General features: G+C 54.2%; 1 protein-coding gene across 8 annotated transcripts; it reads right to left on the minus strand.

Annotated features, from left to right (window-relative positions):
• Positions 1–1,922: 1,922 nt before the first annotated feature.
• WDR86 (WD repeat domain 86) lies at positions 1,923–13,103 on the minus strand. 8 transcript variants are annotated; one of them, XM_019655433.1, is made up of 8 exons: positions 12,258–13,099; positions 11,798–12,079; positions 7,404–7,545; positions 6,596–7,016; positions 5,703–5,838; positions 2,733–2,836; positions 2,314–2,439; positions 1,923–2,067 (listed from the first exon to the last, which is right to left on the minus strand). In XM_019655433.1, exons 2-8 carry the CDS (start codon positions 11,958–11,960, stop codon positions 2,017–2,019), a joined length of 1,143 nt encoding a protein of 380 aa, XP_019510978.1. In that variant the 5' UTR covers positions 11,961–12,079; positions 12,258–13,099; the 3' UTR covers positions 1,923–2,016. The 8 variants fall into 8 exon arrangements, with proteins under 8 accessions (XP_019510978.1, XP_019510980.1, XP_019510977.1 ...); XM_019655435.1 differs by lacking the exon at positions 1,923–2,067 and having other exon boundaries at positions 2,184–2,439; positions 12,258–13,098; XM_019655432.1 differs by lacking the exon at positions 1,923–2,067 and having other exon boundaries at positions 2,351–2,836; positions 12,258–13,101.
• Positions 13,104–18,874: the final 5,771 nt, after the last annotated feature.

Genomic DNA, 18,874 nt, shown 5'->3' on the forward strand with positions numbered 1-18,874 from the left:
AGGAGGAAAGGGAGCATTCCAGACCTGAGACAAATGAGGTAGGAGTGGAGGTAGGACAGGCCAAGTGTGCCACATTCTTGAGGTCACAGGGGCTGTTCTAGACCCACGATAGGATGTGTGTTGGGGGAGAAGAATGAGGTTGGAAGGATAGCTGAATCTAACTACAGAGCACTCTGAAGGGTGGGCAGGGCTCTAGCTTTCAGTGGCAGCGTCCTGGGGTCATTGGGGGGCTCTGAGCAGGAGCCAGTGCAGATGTCTAAGATAGATGGGGTGGACCGGAGGCTCTGAGTGTCCGGAATGTGCCACTCCCCGTCAGATCTGATGCCCGTCACTTTTCTTTTGAAATTCTGTCTGCTCTTGACTCTGGTGACACTGCCATGTCCTGTCCCTATTTTCCTGCCCATGTGTCCTTTAAGTACTTCCTGTCCTGGTATCCCACTGAATATATCAAAGGCAAGAATATGCTATCAAAGGCAAATAAACATCTGGTTGGCTGGTCATTTTGATATCCTCAACATCTAGCAAAGGCTTCTGTTGCTGAAATAATTTCCCAAATACTATGCCATATAAATGCAAGACTGGTTTTCCATTTCCTACTCTCTCTCCTGGAGAGGCAGGCTGGAGAAACGAATGCAGCAGCCCCCGTTTCACGATCCACACCCAGAGGCTGCTTTCCTGGATGTGTGGTAGCCTGTGTGTTCTATTCTCTGTTGTGCGTGGCTGCGATGGGGGGTCTGACATGAGCAAGCACTGGTGAGGCAGGAACACAGCGTCAGCTGTTAGCGTCCCCAGCGTCCGTGCTCAAGCTGCCTGTCAGCAGAGCGTCCTGAGAAGGTGCGGAAACATGGTGCTCAGCCTGCCCTCCCTGACGTGGGGCTTCAGCGTCCTGGGAAGCCCCCTGGAGGTGGGTGGGCCCTGGAGAAGAACAGCTAGGAAGTGAGTGCTCCCAGCCAGGGCAGGCGGCACGGGGGAAACCCTATACCTGGATTGTGTGCTTTGAGTCCCATCCAACGAATAGGGGGTGATGCTGGCAAGTTCTCACCAGCAAGCCCGCTTTCCTAGGGAGGCCTCTGGGCTCCCAGGATTTGGGGGTGTGGCCTAGGGCGCATCACAAAGGTAGGCACCCCTTCCTACCACCCTTGGTGCCAATACTGCACCTGTTCGTCAGGCCAGGCCCTGGGCACCCCGGGAGCAGGTGAGGCCTGGCCAGCAGTTCATCTTCCTAATAAAACCCCCTTTGCATTAAGACAATGGAGGGCCCATTTCTCTGCATCAAGGGTTGCCTCCACATGGGGACGCTTGTCCTTGGCGAGATGCCGAGCTCTCAAGGGCAGACTGTTTTCTGTAGCTTCCTCTCTTCCTGCCTCAGGGGCCAGCCAGGGCCTGGTACGGAGGGCGCTGTGGGTGTATAAAGTGGGCACCCGCCAAGGGCGGGGAGAGCGCCCCCTCCTAGTGATATGAGGGCCTCAGCCTCGGGTCCTCTCCAGAGCCAGAGCCCCACGTTCCCCATTAAGCCCTTCCTGGCCAGTACTCCAGCAGCCCTCTTGTGTCTATGCTCCCGCAGAGCTGGCTCCTGTGCACGGGGCCAGGGAGCGACGGCCCCAGGCTTTCCACTCCAGACCTGAGAGAAGAGGCCCTTCCAGATGCATGCAGAAATGGGGGCCCCGAAGCAGGGGTGACAGGTCCCTGCTGTCCCCTAGACCAGCAGAGGGCCTGTTCCCTGCTTCTTGGCCTCTTCCACGGCCACTCCCCACACGAGTGACACTGGAGGGGTCATCACGCCGCAGCCCCTAATTTCACCCACGAGGAAGGGCAGGTGTGCGAGGCCCGAGTTCCTGGCACCCCTTCCTCCCTCTGATCGGAAGCTGCGACTCAGTTTGCAGAAAAGACGATGTATTCCAGCGCACTTTTAAGCACGTGTATTTCGGCTCTTTACAAATGTCTTCCGAAGGACAATTTGCCAAAATGATGACAATTTGCGGCTCAGTGGCTTTTTGAAGAAACATCCGTTTCCTCTCAGCAGGAAAGGCTTGGCTTCCGGGGATATTGGGCGCTCGGGGCGGTGAGCTGGATTGGAGACCCTGAGTTAGGAAGGTCCCGGGTGGACCGCTCTGTGGGGGCCTCAGGCTGAAGGGGTTGGGGCCGGGCTCCCACAAAGGACCCGGGGACAGCGTCAAATGTCCATGAACTCGAATGAAAGGCAAAACCGCCGCTTGGCCGCCCAGTCCCCCGGCCGCAGGGGGCGGGGCGCGTTCCCTCCGGGAGTCCCCGGGCTCAGGCCGGCTGCAGGGGCGCGGCGGCGGCGCAGCCCACCTTGTTGCTGAAGAGGCGGGAGAGGCTGCGCTGGGGCGCGGCGGGGCGCGGCGGCGGGAGCCCGCGCACGTCCCAGAGGCGCAGCGCGCCGTCGTGCGAGGCCGTGTACAGCACCTGGCCGTGCACCTGCGGGCGCGGGGCGGGGCGGGGGTCTCAGCTACCCCGCCCCCCGCCCAAGGGCGTACCCACAGCTGTCCCTGCAGTTACGCGGTCAGCCACGCCTCGCCTGCCGCGGCACCGGCGTGAACGTCAACTACCGAGGCCGATTCACGGGGGGGGGGGCATCGCGGCCCCGAAGACCTCGGCTTCGGGGAGGAGGTGCTGCCTGCGGCGGGGTGCTGGGGCGTGGGGACCCGCGCCCCCTCCCTCGGCCCCCTCTCCCTCGGGGGCAGGGGGCGGCCGGCGAGCGCAGCGCCTACCTGGACGCAGTTAATGATGAAGGCGTGGCCGCGGAACACCCTCTGCAGCGCTCCGGACTGCGCGTCGAAGGCGCGCGCGCGGGCGTCCCCGCTGCCGGTGAACACTGTGGACACACGCGCCGCTGGGCCTCCAGCCCCAGCCCCCGCCTCACAGGCATGGCATAAGGTTCAAGCGGGGAGGAGAGGAAGCCCCTTGAAAGGCAGGAGGCGGCGCCTTCACCATCTAACTACGTTTCTGTGAGTCAGGGGGCCTGCCGGGCCTTCCCCAGGTTCCAGGCCGCCTGCGCCGTTTCTACCTGCTGAGTACACCTGGGCCCAGGGTCCCACTCAGGCCTCCTGGTGGGAGCCGGTGTTGCCGGCAGCTCTGAAGCTCCTGCCTCAGGGGTACCATGCCTCCCCCCACCACCTGAGCAGCTCCCGGGCGAGGACCAGACACAAACACCCGTCCCCTTCTCAGCAGTGAACTGGGCCCTCTGGGGCTCCCTATCTGAGTGCCCCTGTCCAGCCTCTTGCAGGGGAAGCCCGCCTTCCTACATTATAATTTATTGTCGGAAAAGTCATGATGCGTTTTTTTTGCAACGAAACACAGAAAAAATACATCATGACCTTTCCGACAGTGTTCCCAACCCCTACGTGTATCCGAAACCCGGGCAGGGCTTGTTAAGAGGCAGACTGCTGGGCCCACCTGAGCACCTGCATTTCTAGCTGGTTCCAGGTGATGCCAATGCTGCCGGTCAGGGACCACACTGAGAACGCTGACCTTCTGGCCCACTTATCAGCTAGCCTGGGTTGTGCCAGCTGACCCTGACACTAGGACTCAAGTGCAAATAGTTCATCTGGCAGGGCCTTCCAGGAAGTGGGGCGAGAAACAGAACACAAGGATGCTCATACAGGTGTGCTAGTGAGCTAGTGACTGCTGGGGGCCCTTGGGAGAAGGTGCTGACCATGTCTCAGAGTTGTCCCACCTGGGGGCAAGGACGCTGGGCTACTTGTGCAGCAACTCCCATCAACCACTGGCCGAGGGCCTCTCCTGGGGACGTCACCTCCCAGCCTTCCTCTGTCCTGCCCCTCACAGGAACACGCCCTCAGGCACAGGACCTCAGGTGCTGCAGCAAGAAGTGCTCCTGAACGTGGTCCCCCTGAATGTGGTACCCCAAGGGGGCTCCCTTCCTTGCTCCACTTCCTGTGTCACCTGCCTATTCCGAGCTTTTCTGTGACAGTCACCTGTGACTGTGGCCCTGGGGAGGGGTATTTCATTTCTGGGTCTTCAGCTCCTTTCCTGCCTTCACCTCCCCACCAACTCAGTGCAGCTGCTGCACAACCCGTGGGTGGGAAGAGGGTCAGGAATTAAGTCGAACCATCCTGCAGCCTGTTGGCAAAGACCAAGGACCAAGTTCCTTAACAGTGGGCAGCAGGTAGGGCCCCTGGGAGTGGGTACAGGGGCAGCTTCCATCCCAGCTGCTACCAAGGGGAGGCGCTCTAGGCAGCCTTCTTCTTTTTATATTAGAGGTCTGGGACTCAGGAGCGGAGCCATAATCACACTTTTGGGTTTGGACACAGGAAGAAGGAAAAAATAAATTTTCCCTGTCACACACCTAAATCCCAGGGCATCTCAAGTTCTATTTTCAGAGAGCCACATTCGGCCTTCATCTAACACCTGTGTGGTGAAGTCCCTGTGAATTTTTCACTGTGACTCTTCCCCACCCCAGGCTGCCCCACACCCCAGTGCTAGGAAGATGACTGTCAGGCTCAGCTCTGTGGCTTCCTGCTGCTGCTGGTGTGTGTGTGTTGGGGGTGGGGGGGTGTGGGGGGGTAGCTGTTGGCAAAACATAACATTGAACATCGCACTGGGAAACAGACCTTCAGGAACCTGGGAGCCCCCTCCTACGCAGGTGTGGTGAGGTTGGGGCGGATGCGTCCCTGAAACAGGGTGTCTTCTGGGTGTGCCTGGGGTGTGACTACGTGGCAAGACAGTTTGACAGCACCGGCAAAGCCCAAATGTGTGACAGGCAAAGCCCAGATGTGTGACAATTTGAGACCCGTGGGATAGACAGCTTGCTGCCTACCCAACAAGCCATTCTGCTCTTCCTTCTTTGCAAAATAACCCTCATTAATCCTGGGAGCAATGTCCCCCAATAAGAGATTTCGTTATTCAGCCTCTCTTGCAGGAAGTGGTCAGAGAGATGTATGCAGAAGTCTGTGGGTGGAGCTTCCGGGAAAGATCCTTTAAAGGGGCCTACTCAGCGAGGAAACGCATCCTTCTGCCCTGCCCTCTTCTTCCTGCCGGCCTAAAATACGACACGATGGCTGGAGCTCCAGCAGCTCATCTTGAACCATAAGGCCCCCTTAAGGACAGAAGATAATGTGCTAAGGATGATGAAGTAAAGTGACAGGCGGAATCTGGGTGTCTGATAACTTCATGGAGCCATCCATTCCAGCCTAGACTGACAGCCCCTAAAGTTCTTCTGAGAGAAAAATAAGCTACTATCGCATTTAAACCCCTGTTACCTGGGCTTTCTCTTATCTGTAGTGAAACCTAATGCCAAGTCAAGCCAGACCCACCTGGCCCCCAAGTCTGGCTGGAGTACGTGCAGTCACTGTCTCATGTGAAGAACTAGAATGTGTCCTTGGGGTGTGCCCTTGACCCTAGGACCTCTGAACATGCAGGTTCTGAGCTGCACGTTCTTGGGGGGTCAATGTGGGAAGGCATCCCTACAGCCTTGTTTAAACCTTCTTTGTAAATAACGCGGAGGGATGCAGCACGGAGGAGGCATGGCCGCTGCCCTGCGGCGCTGACCATCCTGAATGGCAGCTGAGGCTCAAAGGGACCTCGAAGGAGAAGTAGAGAAGCAGAGAGGCCCTGGCCAGGGAGGACTTGCTGCGGGGAGAGGAGTGACAGGGACAGGCAGCGACAAGGCCGGTACAGCAAGCTGGGGTGGCGCGGGGAGGGCGGGGGCCAGGGCCACTTACAGGTGCCCGCGTGGTACTTGAGGGCGCTCACGCTGTGTCTGTGGGCCGTGAAGGTGCGCACGCTCTCCCCTGTGTCTACCAGCCAGCACTTGGCCGTCCTGTCGGCGCTGCCCGAGTACACATGCCGGTTCACGAGCTGGGGAGGGAGAGGAAGGGGGACGGAAGGTTGGCGCTGGACATCACTGGCTGCAGAGGGGCGGCTCAGAGTATCTCCCCCCCGCCAAGCCTCTAAGTAAAACGGGAGAGGCGAGCGCAGGACTCAGTGGAGAAAACTGTGCATGAGCCACCGACATCCTTGCCTGTGGGTCCTGCCCAACTGCCACTCCAGCACCTAAGCTCCTGTTGGCCGTCCCTTCTCCTCAGGATGCGTGGGGTCAGATGGGCAAGCAGGCCATCTGACCATCACTTTGCCCTACGCCAAGCCACTGACTCTGCCCTGTAGCTACTTCACCCGTAGGTGGGGATCGTGCCAGCCCCTCTGGGGTGTCACAGATACAACCCGAACAGCACTCAGCACTGGAAAAGCAAGGATCGCCGATGTTCGCCAGCACGGTGATTAATAACCGCAAGGTGTCGGTTAGGTGGATTACTGCTAACCCAGCATGAGTGGTGTCCTTCTAAGAGGAAATGTGGATGCAGACGGAAGGCCACATGAGGACGGCCATCAAAAACCCAAGGAGAGAGGCCTCAGAAGAAATCAACCCTGTAGACACCTTGATCTTGGACTTCCAGCCTCTAGAACTGTGGGACAATCGAGCTCTGTTGTTTAAGACGCCCTGTCTGTGATACTTCGTCATGCAGCCCTAGTGACTAGTACCCTGGGGCTGGGGCAGCAGCTCAGAGGATGACCCAGGGACCTCCCGGGCAGGCAGGCAGGGGCCGGTGGGTCTCACCTCCAGACAGATGACCGATCCCTGGTGCTCCCGAAACACCCGCAGCTGCTCTCCACTCAGGATGTCCCAGGCGCGGATGGTGGTGTCAGTGCTGCCAGTGAAGGCCGTGTGGCTGGGCGTGTCCAGCACAAGGCACAGCACGGCGCCAGTGTGGCCCCGCAGCGTCTGGTGGCAGCACCCACTGGCCACCTGCCACACCTTTGCCGTGCCATCGGTGCTGCCTGTTACCAGGAGTCCCCCAGCCACAGCCTCCTCCTCAAAGGGAGCCCCGGGGAGGTCCCAGGGGGCAGAGTAGGCTAGCGTCAGCACACAGTTGCGGTGGCCCCGGAACTCCCGGGACACCTGTCCCTTGTCCACACTCCAGGCACGAGCTGTCCGGTCATAGGAGCTGCTGAAGAGCTGGTTGTTGGCGACCAGGATCCTGGTGGCAAGAGGGGAAAGGTCAGGGGTCGACCATGCAGAGTTGCCTGGCGGGCTGTCACAGGATCCCTTTGGCTGGTGTCTTACATGTTCAATGAGCCCAGGTGACGGGAAGCACACAGAGCTCTCAGAGAAAATCATGGGCTGGCGTATCCAGGGCCCCTGCTTCAGGGGGACAGTGAGGGGCCAGGAGAGTCCCCAGAAATGTCAGGGGCCCCAGGCAGAGACTCGGCCTCTGGGCTTCCACCATCCACAGAAGGAAGCCCAGACTCAAGGTGTCCTCGGTTGCTGCCATCTACATCTTCACCCACCCCGGCATGGACAGGCACCATGACAGGAGGCTGAGTCCTCACTACCTGGCAGCCCAAGGGTCCCAGGCCACGCTGACCTGTTCACAATGGACGTGTGTCCTCGGAACACCTGCAGGCACTGCCCGGTCAGCACATCCCACTTCCTGATGGTGCAGTCAGCGCTGCACGTGAAGGCGGCCTCGTTCTCCAGCTGGCAGAAGGTCACGTAGCTTTCATGTCCTGGGGACGAGGGGAGACGTGAGCCTACCAGGGCAGGCCAGCTCGAGTTTTTCTTCTGGGAAGAATGTCCGAGACAGGCAAGAAGGGAAGAAAGCAGGGGGCAGCTAGGGTTTGAGATAAGTCCAGAATTGGCAAGCCCTTTGAAATGACGAGGTAAGCCTGGCAGAGTTTCAGGAACTGGGGGGAGCCAGGAACAACTCAGGGGGCACTCACCCTGCCCCCCAATCCTTTCATTCCCTCATCTTCCATCTCTTCTTCCTCCTTGCTCTCCTTCCCTCCCCCTTCTTCATCATCACTTTTCAGTCTTCTTCAAACTTTTCAGCTACTTGTATTCACTCAACCATTCAACAAATCCAGTGTTATAGAGGCAAGTACAGAGGCCAAGGACGTGGTCTTCAGAGCCCAAATGCTTGGGCTGGCATCCTGGTGCTGCTACTGTCTGCCCGTTGGCAAGTTATTTCACCACACTGTGCCTCGATTTCCTTGACATGGGAGAGTAACAATGCCTATTTTGTGAGGGCTGTTGCACAGACCAAGTAAATGTGGGTGTTAGCTGTTTGGGAGAAACACTGCAGTAGTCAGAATAATGGCCCCAACGATGTCAGGTCCTAATTCTTGGAACCTAGAAATGTTACCTTACTTGGAAAAAGACGCATTTGCAGATGCGATGAAGTTAAGGATCTGGAGATGGGGATATTATCCTTGATCATCAGGACGGGCCCCAAATGCAACCAGTGTCCTCATAAGAAGGAGACAGAGGGAGATGTGAGGACACAGAGAGAAGGCGCTGTGAGGACAGAGCAGAAAGTGACTTGAGGATGTTGGCACTGAAGACTAGTGTGATGTGGCCACAAGCCAAGGAGTGCTGGTAGCCACCAGCAGATGGAAGAGGTGGCCGGATTCTCCCCTCCAGGTTTCAGAGGGAACGCAGCCCTGCTGACACTTCGATTTCGTCCCAAGGACACCGATTTTGGACTTCTGGCCTCCAGAACTGTGCAAGAACAAATTTCTGTTGTTTTAAGGCACCCAGTGTGATCACTAGTCACAGCAGTCATAGGAAGCGAATACAGCTGCAGGCAGAGATGACTAAGACATATTTCCTGCCTTCAAAGCGAGGAGCCCACCCAGGAAAGACTGTCGGTGAGTGTGACACGTGCAGGACAGAGCATGTCAGGGGTCAACAGAGCAGACATCTGCGTGTTGCCGCGGAGCACGGGTCCACGTGGTGCCTATGGAGGGACACGCATCTGGGAGAGGAGGCGGTGTTCACTGAAGCAGGAGGGGTCCCTTAAGCCAGGATTTAGGAGTTTGGCAGAGACAGAGGGTGAGGCAGAGACACAGCGAAGGTGCAGGTCTAGGACAGAGGGAGGCCACGCAGAGTTGTGTCTTGGCCTAGGGCACCTGGTCATCCCTCTTATCAGTGTGGCTGTCAGATATTTTAAACATCACCCTCGTCGTGGGACCAGTGTTTATGTCTCGGGTATTATTAAGCAGCCCCGGGAGACTACGGGTCCGCATCATAGTAGGGCCTGTCCTCCAGGCAAAGATGTCGCCACCTCGGATAACAACTTTCAACAGCAAAGTGAAGCTGAGTCTATTTGAGGGGGATTCAGGGACCAGAGAATCAACAGAATCAAAGGAATCTTAGACCGATGAGCCATTTCACAGATGAGAACACTGATGGATTCAAATATCCACACATTTGGGAGACGTATTTATCACATTAAGGATTCTGATCAAATTTTAAAACTTCATTTAGATGTCTGGGCTCGGGTAGATGGGGTCTTAGAATCCCCTGGGAGGTTTCAAGCTAATTCACACTTTTTTCTTTTTTTTTTTTTTTTGACCCTGGATTTAAGCTTAGTTACTCTTGGAAGAATTCAACTTCCTGGGTTCTAAGAAACATTAAAAAAATAAATAAATAAAACTAAGAAAGAAATGTTTTCCAGTCGTTTTGGGTAGCATATACCAAGCCTCTAAGAAAACAACGTTTGTGTGAATTAAATAAACACTCGCAGAAGTTGCAGATTATGTTTCCCTTAAAACACACGTCAGTTTAAAAGTTGAGGGCTAACTGTGTTTGGCAAAACACAGCCCAGCTTTTTGCCAGCCCCAAAGAGTTTATAAAATATGTTAAGATTGTCAACAAACTTTGCCTGAGACCAGCTCTGTTGACGGGAGGGCTCGGCCCTGGGAGAAGGAGCCTTCTGGCTTCCTCAGGCTGGCTGGCAGGCAGCCAGGGTGTCCCGAGGGCAGCTTGGGGCCTCCGAGCTTGCCCCGCACGGGCTCACGTCCTGCAGTCCTCCACGGACCCGGTGCGGTGGGGCGCTAACCCAGGTCCCCTGGAAAGGCTATCTTGGGGCATCATCCCCACTCAGACTACATCCTCCCATCGCAACATCACCTCAACAGCAGGAAGGCAAAGCGCCAAGTGTAAGTGAGAATCAGGCCAAGAAAAACACTGAGAAATGCTAGTACACTAGGACACCTCTACTCAATGAAACTGAAGCCGTTAAATCAGAGATGCTGTAGACCAGGAGATGTGGGAGCCCTTTTAGGACACACAGAAGTAAAAAAGAAAAGAAAAGAAAAAGAAAAGGGATATATACACTGATCGTGAATCAATAAAAATATAAACACATAAACAAAGGTGATAATGAAGTTTTTCAATGAAAAAAAAAAACCTCATCTCTGAAGCTGGGCCAGGCTGACCCTCTGAGGGTAGGGGGGCCCAGCCCTGAGCTGGCTGAGGCTCCCTTCAAGGATCAAGGCGTCCCCAGTGGACCTCTGTCCTCTGTGCACCAAGCACCCACCGGGCATCTGAAAACAAGACAAGCGAGTCCTGGCTCAGAGCCCCACCAGCAGAGGGGTCCTGGGGGCTGCAGAACGCATCCCTGACCATAATCCATGGACAGAGACAGGGCTCCACTGCCCCAAGGGTTTCGGGGTCACCGAGGGAGCAAGGCCCCTTCCAACCATAGGGATGGATGAGGGAGGTCACGAGGGAGGGAGGGTCTGGGGAAGGGAGGGCCCATCATGTCTCCAGGGACCACAGTGCCTTGGCCTCAAGCTGTTGGAATTGTGCAGAATAAGCGAAAAAGCCAAACTAAAAATATTTTCGAAGGGATGAAGAGTGCAGATAAGATGCAGTTATTATGTTCAAAGAACATGCTGAGGCTCGTGGGCTCCTGCCAAGGCCCTCCCTGCCTGCCTGCCCACACACCCTCTGTCTTGCTGCAAGTTCAAAGTCAAAGTGCTCCTGCACATAAAGAAGCGGCTCTGAGCTTGGGATCCCAGGTCTGCGGTAACAGGTGGGCTGGAGAGGGCACATGCCAAGCTGGAACCACCTTCGACTCAGAGTGAAAAGTGGCTCTTTTCCCCTTTGTTGTCCCTGGCAAGTCTCCTGTCTGTCCCTTCAGATACCCCTCCTCTTTCCCAGCCTACTTTCTGCAGCTCCCCTGTATAGGTCACTACTGCGGAGGGGGTTCAGGCTACTGGGAGCCCCAGCCAGAGACTTGATACAACATGACAGAAGCCCAGGGTAAGAAATATATCCAACTTCGATAAGTAGGTACACAAATATAAACCGACGCGTATTTGCAAAACTTTTACAACACTCCTGCTGTTTCATCCAGTTTCCAAATACTCGAATGTTAAATTGCAGATGAAATGAGGCAGCAGAGAGCAGCGCAGGGAGGCGGTTCAAATTTCAACGCTACCCCCCACTGGCTGTGTGACCCTGGGAAGTTAGTTAACTCTGTGCCTCGGTTACCCTGTCTGCACGAGTAGGATAACTGGAGTGTGAGCACCGCGCACTGTCGCGCTCAGGACCGCCGGCACTTAACAAGCCCAGGTCGCTACCCAAAGGCCTGGGGAGACACGTGCAGCCAAAGGAACCCGGCCGCTGAGAGACCAGGGAAGGCGCTGTTGAGCTGAAGGGGTATAGGTGCGATTTCTTTTTGTTGGTGAAAACTATTGTAAAGGAAATAATTTCACATGGTGGTTTCACAAGTGATCTTCGCCCCCGCAGAGGGCGCCCCTCAGCCCGATCTCAGCCCGCTCTGCGCCCCACCTCACCCCACCTCTCCTGGCGCCCCCAGCCTCGCGTGCGCCCGGATGGTTGGGTGCTGGACCCAGGCAAGCGCGCTTCCACGAGTGCCCTGGGATGGGTGGGGGTTGGACTCTGGGGGTGGGGTCTGCGGGCGTGAGAACCGAGGTCTGAGGCAGGCGGGCTGCGCGCGGGAGGTTCTACCTTGAAGGAGGGCGCAGCACTGGCCGTCCGCGGTGCTCCAGAGCCGGGCCGTGCCGTCCTCGCTGCCCGTCAGCAGGCGCTGCCCGTCCGGGCTCAGACTGAGCCAGTTGATGCCCCCGCGGTGCTCGGCGCAGACCCTCAGGGCCGACCCGCCGCCCCCCATCCTGCCGGCCCGGCGGGGGGTGAGGAAAAGGCTGCGCCCGCTAGGAAGGAACACCTCGGCATCCGCAATCCCTGGGGCTGCGTCCTGTGGCCATCGCAGGGGGCCGGGGCGCCAGGCTCCTGCAGGGACACGGGGCGTGGCGGGGCGAGATGGGGCGCCGCCCACAAGGCCTCCCAGACGGCTGACCCAGTGGTGGCGGCCCACTTGGGATCCCCTCTGCTCGTATCGGGCAGTCCCAGCCCCACCGGTGCAGAGCGCCTCCCTTCCCCATACCCCCTCAGGAGACCCGCACCCCACCTGAGCAGGCCCCTCCCTCCGGGGCCCTGGCGAGCCAAGCAGAGGCGTCTCAGGGCGCGCTGGGAACCCCGGATCTCTTTGTGGGGCGCCGATGGTGGGGGGAACCCGGGAAGTCAAGCGCCCTGCGCGCCCTCCCGGGCCAGCGCCGCGCGCGCTCGGGAGGTCGAGTGCCGAACAATACAGTCCAGCCTGGCTCCTCCTCAGAGACCACCCCTCAACCTGTCCCCTCCCACTTCTCGGGCCTGCGCTCCAGCCCCTACCCTGCGCTCCCGCAGCTACTGGGTCCCTCGGGGCTGACTTCGGCCCCTGGCCTCAGCACAGGGGAGGGGGGGGGCACCGCTCTACGTGCGACCCTCCCAGATGCCAGGCTGGCTCTGGGCTCCCGCCCTCTGCAACCCCCGCCGAGACCAAAGGCCGGGACACAGGAGGAAGAGGTGGACCGAGGGTCCGGGTAGGGGAGACGCGCACACCCAGGAACTCGCTCGAGCCGGCAGCCGCGCGCCTTCACCAGCTCCCATCAGGCTCCCAGCTCTAAGAACCCTTGGCGGACTTGGGGGGCGGTCCCCTTGTTGGAGAGCACCCTAGTCTACCCTCGCTGGGAAATCACGCGCACCCCCGAGGTCTAAAAAAGTCACGTGGGGAGACTAGAGGCGGGGGCGGAATGCAAGCCCTGGCGAGAGGGCGATGGGGCTTCCTGGAGAGAGCTCTGGGTCACCCCCTCAAGCGACCCGCCGGTCCAAGGCGCCATCTCCAGTGGGTCCTGTGCTGGGGGCTTGGAGCCCCGCCCACCACGTCTGCACCTTTCAGTCGCTCCTCCCCCGCCCAATCCCTGCGCGCTCGGCTCAACCCGCGCCTGGGACAGTCCGCTGGTCCACCGAGGTCTCTGCAGGAACCTCAGCCAGGAGCTCCAGTCTATTGGTTCCCATTAGGGTGGGGGTGGGGGTGGTGGTGGTGGTGGTTGCGGGGACTTCTAACTCGGATCCTCCAGGTCCTAAAGGCAACAGGATTTCCCTCGGGCTCTTTCGAGAAACTAGTGGGGCAAACCTAGATGGGATTTATGATTGCGTGCTGGGGGCTGGGCGGGGGAGCAAAGTGGCTTTGGAAAACCATCCCTTATCACAACCATCGGACCTTCTCCCAGTGGTTGACCCTGTCCAGACTTCGAAAGAAAACCCCATAGTGGGGTCCCACAGGGCGTTTGGCTGTTTATTTCCTAAGTGGCCTAACACAAGAAACCCAAACTTGTGAATCAGTTAGCAGTTCAGCTTAAGGAGCAGGACCTTACTTTGTGGCAGTGAGCGTCAATGAAGGGTTCGGGTGGGTGAGGTACAGTGGGATTTGGACTCCCCAGAAGACACTGGTGGAGGTGGGTTGAAGGGGCAGGAGAGGGGAAGGCAGAAAGGGGCAGGAGAGGGGAAGGCAGAAAGAGGCTGACTCTTCAGAAACTGTGCAGTGTGGGAGGGAGGACTCGAAGCAGCCTCCACTGTGCTGTATTTTAAAGCGCACAAACCCAAAACATATTGTGCCATTCACAAAAGGAGGCTTTAAGAAGCTTCAGGATTATTACTACCATTATTAGTGTTTGGAGGACAATTATCAGAGAATTAAAATTATTGTTGGGAGAATAATACATGGCCATATACCCTTAGATGCCTGTATAAACATGTGTCCCATGTTGTCAGTGTTGCCAGGACCCAGGGAGGGATGGAACCAGCACTGGATGTCAGAGAGAGTTCCCTAGTCCCTGAGTGAAGTTCAGAGCCAGGCTGAGCTGGAGTTCTGGGCTCAGGTCGCCCACACTCCCTACATCCCCTCATTCCCAGAAGACATTCAATCTGTTCCAAGGGGTCACTGTCCTTCCAATCAGGTTTAAGGTTAAAAAGGAAGCAGGCTTAGAAAACAAAACCTCCCTCTCATGCCAAGACAATCTTTGTCCTGGCCACTGCCTCCAGCTGCTGGCCTCAGAAGTCAGGAGTCAGGCCCTTTGAGCAAGCGAGTTGCTGCTCAGAGACTGGCCCAGAGTGAAGAGGAGAGCCTTGCTATGCAGATGTCACCCCACATTCGGGTCTGGAATGTCTGGGCCTTTCCTGGGTGCCTGACGAGGGCTGTATTAGTAAAGACTGGGCTGTTCTGTAGTATGAAAGCCAGCTGGTAAACATCCCATCTCCCCAAATGATCACTTTATCTCCTCTACAGACTTCCTGGCAGCTTCAGAGAAATGTCAGAGGCTAACTATTATAGACAAAGGGAAGGCAGCTTTTTAAACAGCTTTCATAATTCATGAGCTTTGACGTCCACCTCTGGCCAAGATGGAGTCATAGAGATTAGAGTTACCCTCCTACCTCCTACCTGAAACAACCAAAACAACACACAAAAATATATGAAGCTTTCAAGACAATGGAGGTCAGGCAGTGAAGGACAGTAATTCCTGGGAGATGGGAAAAATGAGGTGAGCCCTGCTGCTGGCCGAGCTCGCTGCCCTGAGAGCATTTCCAGACCACAGAGCAGCAAGGGGGAACCCAGATAGAGCCCAGTGGACTCCCTGCGTTACAGAAAGAGCTGAGCGTCAGGGAAGAGTAAAGTGGCTAGAGATGGCGGGATAGAGCACCAGAGAGGAGAGGACCGTGGAGATCTATAGAAGGTCCCTCTTCCGTGTGCAGCTGGAGAGTGATCAACAACACATGCATGTGAGAAAACTAAGGTGGGAAAAGAAATAGAGGGAACTGCACAACCCCACAAGGGGCTCAGAGGAGTGCAGCAAGGACATGAAAACAGTTATTATCTGTATTCCATGAGTTGAAACATGAGGTAATGTAGGAGCATGAAAGCTATCAAAGAGTCCCAACTGGACTTCTAGAGATGAAAACAATGTCTGAAATCACACAACAATGACAACCCAGCAGATTGAGCATGACAGAATAAAACCTTAGTAAACTTGAAGACACAGAAGTAGAAACTATCAAAAATGAAAACTAGAAAAAAGAATTTTAAAAGTGAAAGAGCAGAAGTGAGCTGCAGGACAACTTCAAGGAGGCTAATATGTGAGTAACTGGAGTCCTTGAAGAAGAGAAAGGAAAGAACAGAAAAAAAATATTTGAAGAAATAATGGCTGAAAGTTTCCAAATTTGATGACACAGATCCAAGGAACTCACTAAACCCAAACACGGGAAACACAAAAGACAAAGGATCCTTCAAGAAGAATATATAATTATAAAGTACAGCATAGAGAATATAGTCAGTAATGTTGCAACAACTATGTATAGTGCCAGGTGGGTACTGGACTAATCGAGAGGTACCGCTGCATAAATTATATAAACGTCTAACCACTATGTTGCACACTGGAAACTAACATAAAATAATATTGAATGTCAAAAATAAAAAAGAATATATGACCTGAATAGCCCCACATCGATTTTCAAAAATTGAACAAGTGAGATTTATCCCAGGAATTCAAGGTTGGTTTAACGTTCAAAAATCAACCAATGTATTGCATAAGGATAAAAATATAGAGCAATGGAATAGAACTGAGAGCCCAGAAATAAACCTATATATCTATAGTCAATTCATTTTCAACAAAGGTGCCAACTCAATTCAAAAAGATAAAGAACAATCTTTTCAAAAAATGGTGCTGGGACAACTAGACAGCACATGTAAAAGAATGAATTTGGACCCTGTACCTCACACCACATACAAAATTAACTCAAAATGGATCAAGACCTAAATGTAAGACCTAAAACTATAAAACTCTTAGAAGAAAACATAGGTGTACATTTTCATGACCTTGGGTTAGGAAATAATTTCTTAGATATGACATCTAAAGCATAAGCAAACAAACTATAAAAGGAAAAATTGGACTTCATCAAAATTAAAAACTTACGTTTCAAAGTACGCTGTCAAGAAAATGAAAACTCAAATCCATAGCATGGGAGAAAATGTTTGCAAATCATATCACTGATAAGGGTTTAGTATCCAGAATATACTTTTTAAAACCACAAATCTCTTAACTACTTAAAAAGACAAAGAACCCAGCTTAAAAATGGGCAAAAGATCTGAATAGATGTTTCTTCAAAGAAGATCTACAAATTAATCAGCACATGAAAAGATGCCTAACATCACTAGCCATTAGAGAAATGCAAATTAAAACCACAATGAGATACCAGACACACCTATTAGAATGGCTAAAATGAACAAGTCTGACCGGTCCAGGAATTCTTGTTGGCAACAATATGGAGCCACTAGAACTTTCATATACATCCGATGCGAATATAAAATGGCACAAGCACTTTGGGAAACTTTGGCAGTTTCTGAAAGAGTTAAACACACCTACCATATGACTCATCCATTCCTCTTTACCCAAGAGAAATGAAAGCATATGTCCATATGAAGACTTACACAAGAATTTTCGTAACAGTTTTATTGCCAATAGTCACAAATTGGAAACAACCCAAACGTCCTCTCCAGAGTTTAGCTAAGCTACTCCAAGGTGTTTCTGCCTCGCCATCCATTTTATTGGCCAAGTGGCCTGCAGGGAACTCTCTCTGGCTGCTGCTACAGGGGTGTCCGTCTCTCCTGTCAGGGTCCTGGTCTGATCCCTTCTTAATTACTGAGTTTCCATTTGCTGTTAAGGGAACAGCAACAAAAAGCTTTCCCCCTACATTCCAGGTTTCAGCCTTTCCAAAGCAGAGGGAGGAATAAATGGGGCAGAGGGAACTTCCAACCCTCCTGACTTTTCACTGTGCAGGCAGCAGCCGTCTTTGGTTTACGGTTTCAGGCCCACTTTTCCGACTCCTCTGACAGGTAATTACCTGAAACTAACCCATCATTCACACTTTTCACTGGCACCCTGCCTGCAACAGATCGAGGTGAGGCAAAACCAGGTCTCATGCACCACCTCAGGCTGGTAGTGACCACATACGGGGCTGGTAGAACCTTTTCTGCATAGTTTATCTCCCCAAAATACTAAACAAACAAAAATCCCTATGCTATTGGAATTTTTATATTATTTCACTATAATCACGTGACAGTTATAAAGGCAGGCAGTCTGTTCAACACATTGTGTCATAACTTTTAGCTTCCACAACAACTTTTCAAGATACATGTTATGATATCTTCCTGGTTTTACTGCTGAGGAAACTGGGGACTAGAGAGGTTAAGTAGACGAAGGAGCTCAGCGCTGAGTGCGAGATTTCAGTTCTGTTATGACCCAAGTCTACATGGGGCGTCCACTAAAGGATAAGGACTCAGCGGCGTGAAGGAGTAGGCGTCCCCTCTGTGCCCAAGATACGGAAGAGATCTTGGGCAAAGGTTTGGCAAGAGTGCCTTCTCCTGAATAATAGGAGGAATGTGGGCACCACCCTTATGTGCGTTCCTCTGAGAGACAAGCAAGGTGATAACCAACCAGTCTCTGGGTGCTGGATACTCTCCTATCCCATCAGAGATCTCAGACATTCTGCACATGGGCATCTCTCCTTGTATGAACAGCTTTTATTCTCACCCAGCACAGTACGGCATCCTGGTGAGAGAGAGAGAGAGAGAGAGAGAGAGAGAGAGAGAGAGAGAGAGAGTGTGTGTGTGTGTGTCTGTGCGCGCGCGCGCACGCGTGCGTGCGTGCATGCATTCTCGAGTGCATGCGTGTGTGTGCATGCGTGCGTGGCTAGGCGGGACCACGAGGGAGCCTGGTTTAGCAGCATCTGTTTTCACTCATTCCCGAAGATTTCCAGCTGCCCACAAAATGATGCATTTGCTTGCTCTCCGTGTGGATTCTGAAGCCAAGTTTAATTCCTATGGAGGTTGTTAATCCTACAAAGGGTAATTTACATGAGTTTACTGTCCTTCCAAAGGGAAGCCACTCTCTACACCTGCCTTTATTTTGCTGGGAGCAGAAAAGGTGGGGGAGGTGAGTGGGGGTCAGTCGGGATCTTTGCTTGCTGTGAAAGAAACTGAGTTCAATGTGTTTAAGCAAGGAAAGGGGGTTCATGGGAAGGATATCAAGGAGAGGAAGAGATGACCATCCAGGTTTAAAGAACTATAAGGACTAGGGAAATGCTAGGGGGTCTCAGCAGCCACAACTTGTGGAATTTGTGTCTAGGATGCTCTGAGTTTACTTGGCTCCGGCAGCCCCCTCTCCTGGTGTGACTTGGCACCAGATATAATTTCCAAGGAGAGAGAATTTAATTGCTCTACTGTGAGTTAAATCTGGTTGGGAGCAGGCCCCTGTGACTGCCTCATTAGCATCATAGCCATCCTAGTGGACCCAGCAAGTCGCTCACCGCCATCTACCCTTCGGCTGTTCAGTAATCACACACAGTCACCCCTCTTTCTATGGGTACAGTTCCAGCAGTGCCCCTGCTTCCAAGGACTACCCTACGTGACCCACACGTGCACTGCTCTGTTCCCAAAGACAGTCCCCCAAGGGAAAGGGTTCTGAGCAGACAAAGGCAGCCCCAGGTCTTGGATGAGGGCTAGACTGCACAACAGAGACCCGACGTGTGACCACACGCGAACCCCTTCATCTCTCAGAGCCTCAAGGTCTTTGTCAACTAGGACCCACAACACTTGTCCTGCCCTGCTGACAGGTTACCGTTGGATGGGACTGAAGACACGGATGGACTTGAATG

The sequence above is a fragment of the Hipposideros armiger genome, unplaced genomic scaffold (assembly GCF_001890085.2).
Source record: "Hipposideros armiger isolate ML-2016 unplaced genomic scaffold, ASM189008v1 scaffold_239, whole genome shotgun sequence".
NCBI classification, from domain to species: domain Eukaryota; kingdom Metazoa; phylum Chordata; class Mammalia; order Chiroptera; family Hipposideridae; genus Hipposideros; species Hipposideros armiger.